We start from the raw sequence: 6,985 nt of genomic DNA on the forward strand, positions 1-6,985 counted from the left end.
TTGGAGCTCTAAACCCGGTCCTGTTGGAGCTCTAAACCCGGTCCTGTTGGAGTTCTAAATCCGGTCCTGTTGGAGCTCTAAACCCGGTCCTGTTGGAGCTCTACACCCGGTCCTGTTGGAGCTCTACACCCGGTTCTGTTTGGAGCTCTAAACCCGATCCTGTTTGGACCAGAGTGTCTCTCTGCTGGAGGACTGGTGGGTTCCTATCAGAGGTCAGAGGTCAGAGGTCATACACCCAAACTCTGAACACAGGAACAGAAACATTCAGATGTTCTGGCTCAGACCCTGCAGGCTGGTCCTCAGACCTGGTTCTGGACCTCGTGGTCTCTGGTTCTGGATGCCACCTTGTCCCTGTGGAAAATCAGTCCTGTGGCGCGGGATGAAGGGAACACTTAACGCAGGATTCCACAGGCGGCCATCAGATGGCGGCCCTTATCTCCCCCTGGGTGTCGGCGGGACGAGGAGCTGCTGGACGGACCCGGGCCCAGCAGAACCTTGTATGGCCATGGAGCCGCCGGGAGACGGGAGATAGGCAGGACACGGGACGCTGTGTGACCAACGGGGTGTTTCTGTTAAATTTAGAGCAGTTATCAGGCACAGCTCTCCGTCCTGAACACCCCGTGTGCTCCTGCTGCTCCTGCTGCTCCATCAGGACCGCAGGTGAGTCCGGCTGGCCCAAAAGGCCCGGTTTACTCAGCAGAAACGGGCTTTATTCAGTCCGACCGAGCCCAGAGGAGACAGGGGGCCGTGACAGGAAGTCATGTTCTGGATTAGTTTTAGAACGGTTCTAATTATGTTTTGACATGTTTTTAGTTTTGTTGCAGGCAGGTTGTTGTGTGGTTCTGTAGAGTTCTTAATGTTCTTAATGTTCCTGATGTTCCTGATGTTTTTAATGTTCTTAATGTTCCTGATGTTCTTAATGTTCTTAATGTTCTTAATGTGAGAAAGAACGATTGTAAGGAATCATTGAACTGAACCTGCAGCCGTAACATCAAACATCTTTAGATAAAAATAAAAAACTTCAGTGAAGAAGCTGAAACTTGGAACAATGATAAAAAGCCGAACAGAAGCTAAAAGCTACAATTAGCTTTATTGTGGCTAAAAGAAAAGAAAGCAGGAGTTGAAGAGATCTCAGTGTCTGAGAATTATTTATTGTTTGTAAATAAAGTAAAATATTTTATAAAGTATAAAAGTTTTATGTTTTAATATCTATATAAAACTAAAAGAACAGGAACAGAGTTCAGACCTGCAGGAAAGCAAAGGTCAAAGGTCAGAGCCCCGATAAACGCTGAGAGCTCGTCCTTGAGATGCTGAAGTGAGGAAGAGGAGGGAGGAGGCTCAGAGCAGGCGCCGTCTCTGTTTGTCCTCCACATGTTGGCTGACTGAGCTGCAGTTTACAGCTTCTGTCTCCTCGTCTTTCAGGGACGACTCGGATCCTAAAACGTCCGTCCATGAGTTCTGCTCTTCTGTGTTTCACAGACGGTAAGTTTGAATCCGAACACCGTGAATACTTCAGGGTGACGCTGCCCGGATAGTGGTGTAGAGTAATGTAGAGTAATGTGAAGTAATGTGAAGGTTTGTTCTTAAATAATACATTGAAGCAACTTAATGCTTCTTTTTGAAGACAAGGAGACACCTCGGGTCAGCCAGACCCACCAAAGACATTCAGGAACGATGAGCAGAAACATCTGGAGCTTCGTTTATCTTCATGTCTGCTCGCTGTAGCTCTCAGTGGGTTCAGCTGTAACTGGAGTTGTAATGATTCTTATTTCTCATCCGTGTGGTTCTTGGACCATCGGGACACCCGGGGCTGTAGCCTCGGGTGGTTTCTGTCAGAGGACACGTCCTCTGACAGGACAGGGCCCCAGAATGCACTTCAGTCAGCACAATGTCCCAGAAACCTCCGTCTTTAAGAGGATTAGATCAAACCTTTAGAAATATTTGTCTGAAGTTCATCAGATTGGACGAACAGCGCCACCCAGTGGAAAAAATACAAACCTGTATTTATTTTCGTTGTTAGGAAAAATAAAACAGAAACTTTGAGGCACAACACAGCTATAATTTTCAGGTTTACAGTTTGTTTTCTCCCAAAAGGGGCGGGGCTTTTTGACAGGAAGTCCAAAATCCAGTTTCAGAGTATGAGTTTAAGGCTTTAGAGATAAAGGTCACATTAAAGATAAACATTTCTTCACTGACGTTGGTCTGAAATTATTAGTGATCTGATGAAGTCGCTTCTGACAGGAAGTACATGAGGTGAGTCTGATTTTACGGCAGAACGAGAACTCGTCGGTTCCAGTCATGACGGGGCTGTTTCTGTGTCTTACAGACTGGGCAGAGCTGAAGCGTCACCATGAGTCAAGCTGGGACCTTGTTGCTGCTTTTTTTACTCACCATCATCTCAGCTGCAGGAGGCTCACCTCTGACCCTAACCTCCAACAGCACAGCTGACAACCACACCAGGTGCGGTGGCGGCACAGAGTGCATCGAAGGCGTCATCCTGCCCGTGTGGAAGCCATTAAACCCGGCCTTCACCGACCGACTGGCCAGAGCCACCATTTACTTTGTGGGACTGGCCTATATGTTCCTGGGAGTCTCCATCATAGCTGATCGTTTCATGGCGTCCATCGAGGTGATCACCTCACAAGAGAGGAAGATCACCATAAAGAAACCAAATGGTGAAAAAATCACCACGACGGTTCGGATTTGGAACGAGACCGTGTCCAACCTGACCCTGATGGCGCTGGGTTCATCTGCACCTGAGATCCTCCTGTCAGTCGTGGAGGTTTGTGGTCACAACTTTGACGCCGGTGAGCTGGGTCCCAACACCATCGTAGGAAGTGCTGCCTTCAACATGTTTGTCATCATCGGCCTGTGCGTGTCCGTCATCCCCGACGGAGAGACCCGGAAGGTCAAACATCTGCGGGTCTTCTTCGTCACCGCCACCTGGAGCGTTTTTGCTTACACCTGGCTCTACCTGATCCTGGCCGTCTTTTCTCCAGGGGTTGTTGAGATATGGGAGGGGCTTCTGACGCTCTTCTTCTTCCCCTTTTGTGTTGGATTGGCTTACGTGGCAGACCGCAGACTTCTTTTCTACAAATATGTATACAAACGATACCGAGCCGGGAAGCAGAAAGGAATGATTATTGAGACTGAAGGCGAGCCGGAGCTGCCATCGAAGGTCAACGTTGAAATGGACGGAAAAATGCTGAACTCTCACGGTGATGAACTGTTGGATGGGGAGGCAAGGTGTGAGATGAAGGAGATGGATGAGGAGGAGACCCGCAGAGAGATGGCCAGGATCCTGAAGGAGCTGAAACAGAAACATCCAGAGAAGGAGATGGAGCAGCTGATGGAACTAGCTAATTATCATCTTTTAACCCAGCAGCAGAAGAGTCGAGCCTTTTACCGGTGCCAGGCGACCAGGATCATGACAGGAGCGGGGAATGTCCTGAAGAAACATGCTGCTGACCAGGCCAAGAGGATCACCCAGCATGACATCTGCTCGGAGGTGTCAGTGAACAGCTTCTCCTCCAAGGTCTTCTTTGACCCTGGATCCTACCAGTGTCTGGAGAACTGCGGCAGCGTGGCACTTAACGTGGTCCGGAGAGGTGGAGATTTAACAACTACACTCTCTGTGAACTACCGGACTGAAGATGGCACCGCCAACGCTGGCTCAGACTACCGGTTCACAGAGGGAACTGTTGTGTTCAAACCAGGCGAGACTGAAAAGGAAATCTGCGTTGATATTATTGATGACGACATCTTTGAGGAGGATGAGCACTTCCTGGTTCACCTCAGCAACGTGAGGGTCCAATCAGATGATCCAATCAGCCACAAGACAAACCACGTCGATACCGTCGCAGGGTTGGGGCTGTCGTGCACGGCCACCGTCACCATCTTTGACGACGATCATGCTGGGATCTTCACCTTCGAGGAGCCGGTGGTGACCGTGAGCGAGAGCATTGGGATGATGGAGGTGAAGGTGATGCGGAACTCAGGCGCTCGAGGCGTTGTGATGGTTCCGTACAAAACCATCGAAGGGACAGCAAAAGGAGGCGGAGAAGACTTTGAGGACACGTACGGAGTGCTGGAATTTGAGAATGATGAGATCTTGTGAGTAAAACTCTTCTCCACAACAGCAGCTTTTAACAGTTTACAGAGTTCGACCGGCGGTGAGGTCTAAGGCTCCTTCTCTGGTTTCATTCATACCTGAGACGTTCTAACGACAGTTCAGATGATGGTAGAAGATAAAAATTACATCCAAGGTCTCCATTAAATTCAGGCTCAACAAACCCCAGAAGACATTTTCATCATGATCAAAAAATATGGGATGTTTTCTCCTAAAGTGATTCTTTAGCCTTAGAGCTGTAGTTTAACTCCTGCAGGAAACATCCCAGGCTCCAGACCCAAATGTCCACATCCAAAACCGTGTTGTAGATAAATATTAGTTGGACAAAAACTGGGGACAATGTGGCTGCAGGTGGGGACGGTGTGGCTGCAGGTGGGGACGATGTGGCTGCAGGTGGGGACGATGTGGCTACAGGTGGGGACGATGTGGCTGCAGCTGGGGACGATGTGGCTACAGAGAGGACAGGGGCAGAGAGGACATGGACAGAGAGGACAGGGACAGAAAGGACAGGAACAGGGAGGACAGGGACAGAGAGGACAGAGAGGACAGGGACAGGGAGGACAGGGACAGGGAGGACAGGGACAGGGAGGGCAGGGACAGAGAGGACAGGGACAGGGAGGACAGGGACAGAGAGGACAGGGACATGTTAGACATTCCTGAGAATCCTGAAGGAGGACCTGTGGATCCGGACGGATCTGTTCTGTGTTTCAGGAGTTTCTGTTTATCAGAACCCGAGGAGGTGACCTCACCTCGCAGAACTTCACTGTTTATTTGCTGAGCTGATTATCCTTCGCTCTGATTGGTCACATTTGGAAGAGTTTTCCTCCCTCTGATAGGTCGGCTCTGGATCCACACAGAGGTTTTCTTCCTGTTTATGTGTCTGTGGTCTGAACCCAAGCTGGTTCTCCAAGCAGGTTCTGTAGAAGAACCACACATCTTTCTGTTTTGTAGAAAGAGTCTCTTTAGGTCCGTCTAACCTGGACCTTCTTTCCGTTCTTCATGTCCAAACGTCTGCAGGTCCTTCAGGTTGGACGGGGCTGCTTGTGTCCAACAACCAGAGGTCCTCAGCTGGACTGAGGTCTTGGACTGGACCATTCCAGGACCTTTAACTGGTTCTTGTAAAGTCCTTCAGAATGAATGAACGGTGTGATGATGTTCTGCTGTGAGGAGGAGGCTGCAGGTCCTCTGAACATGTCTCAGACTCATCAGGTCCGATCAGTTCTGATGGATCTGAGCTGGTTCTGTTAGTCCTGGTGAGTGGAGCAGATAAACACTTTAAAGCTTCTTCCTTATTAGGCCGGCCGGCGTTCAGCAGCCTCGGCCCATAAAACAGCCAGATGCCTGCAGCCGGTTTCTGTCAGAACCAACGACGGGGAGGTCGGTGCTGGCCCGGCGCCACGCCTCCGGCCTCCACTCAGAACCGGGCCTGAAGACAGACTCGACTGTTTTTATCTCTTATTCTGAATTTGGACTCTCAGACTCAGCTTGAGTCTGATTTTCAGAGCCTGAGGCGTTGAACTCGGGTTTTAAACTTACAGGAGTTATTTTTTATTTGATTTATCTCAAACATCTTTAGCTGAACCTTTCGGCTGCTTGTTGTGGTTTGACTTCCTGTTGCTTTTCTTCACCTTTCTTTTGCTCCTCGGCTCGTTTTTTTTTCCTGCAACATTTTTTCTGCTTTTTTCTGTCGCAGCAAAATAATTCAGCTCAAAATAATCGATGATGAGGAGTATGAGAAGAACAAGAACTTCTTCCTAGAAATCGGGGAGCCGCAGCTGCTGGAGATGAGTGAACGGAAAGGTGGGGCACCGCTGCCCTGACCCCGCCCACCTCTGAACTAACCTTTGACCTCTGTTAATCCTGACTCACCTCAGCTCCTGGCAGGAAACATTCAGTTTGCTTCAGTTCAGGCTAAAGTTAACTCGTCTCTTGACAAACCTTAAGGTATGGAGAATTTTAGGTAAATATTTGAGAAGAAAATCGTTGGAAATTTCAGAGAAATTAGTGAGAATTATTGTCCGACGTTTGGGAGAACCTCTGGTACTTAGGAACAAATTCAGATGAAAACTAAGAACATCTTGAGAGGATTTTTGTTGAAACTTTGGGATAATTTGTGGTGAATTTTCTACGATTCTGATCCGTCTCACCTGCAGGCAGGTGAGGTTGTGAGGATGGACCCCCTCCCCCACCTGTGTGTTTGTGAACTAATGCATGAACCCTGACCTCTGACCCCCCCTCCCCCACAGGAAAACCATATCTGTTAAAATAATTGACCAGGAGGAGTACGATAAGAAGGCCAGCTTCTACGTGGAGCTTCAGGAGCCGTACTGGGACAGGAGGAGATGGACAGGTGTGAGGACGCACCTTTACCTGTCTGACCTTTGACCTCTCCTGCTGCTGTCTCTCTGCTGCTTCTTCCTTCTGTCAGCTGGCCTCTTATTGGTCAGGACTGTCAGGGAGTTTCCGCCAGCAGGGGGCGGAGTTTTACCTTTCAGTGAGGTTTAACCTTTAAATGTGAACTGCAGTCAGGAAAAATGTCCTGAGCAGAACCTTCCAGCAAAGGCCAAACAGGAAGTGAGCGGGCAGGTAAACAGGAAGTGAGCGGGCAGGTAAACAGGAAGTGAGCTGGTGTGTAAACAGGAAGTGAGCGGGCAGGTAAACAGAAAGTGAGCGGGTGTGTAAACAGGAAGTGAGCTGGTGTGTAAACAGGAAGTGAGCGGGCAGGTAAACAGGAAGTGAGCTGGCAGGAAAACAGGAAGTGAGCGGGCAGGAAAACAGGAAGTGAGCCAGCAGGTGTGTAAACAGGAAGTGAGCGGGTGTGTAAACAGGAAGTGAGCTGGTGTGTAAACAGGAAGT

General features: G+C 49.2%; 1 protein-coding gene across 6 annotated transcripts in view; it reads left to right on the top strand.

The window, feature by feature from the left end:
• The first annotated feature begins 1,343 nt into the window (after nucleotides 1-1,343).
• LOC108251705 (sodium/calcium exchanger 1-like) overlaps nucleotides 1,344-6,985 on the top strand; it is an 11,852-nt gene continuing 6,210 nt past the window's right edge. For 4 of the 6 annotated variants that reach the window (XM_017442096.3, XM_025003117.2, XM_017442098.3 and 1 more), the window contains exons 1-3: nucleotides 1,344-1,482; nucleotides 2,327-4,113; nucleotides 6,376-6,479. In XM_017442096.3, the coding sequence (XP_017297585.1) occupies nucleotides 2,351-4,113; nucleotides 6,376-6,479 (1,867 nt within the window). In that variant the 5' untranslated portion in view covers nucleotides 1,344-1,482; nucleotides 2,327-2,350. Of the gene's footprint in view, nucleotides 1,483-2,326; nucleotides 4,114-5,822; nucleotides 5,930-6,375; nucleotides 6,480-6,985 lie in introns of all 6 variants that reach the window. The other 2 variants (XM_017442095.3, XM_017442097.3) reach the window with 1 other exon arrangement.

This window comes from Kryptolebias marmoratus, linkage group LG3 (genome assembly GCF_001649575.2).
Source record: "Kryptolebias marmoratus isolate JLee-2015 linkage group LG3, ASM164957v2, whole genome shotgun sequence".
Classification (NCBI taxonomy): Eukaryota; Metazoa; Chordata; class Actinopteri; order Cyprinodontiformes; family Rivulidae; genus Kryptolebias; species Kryptolebias marmoratus.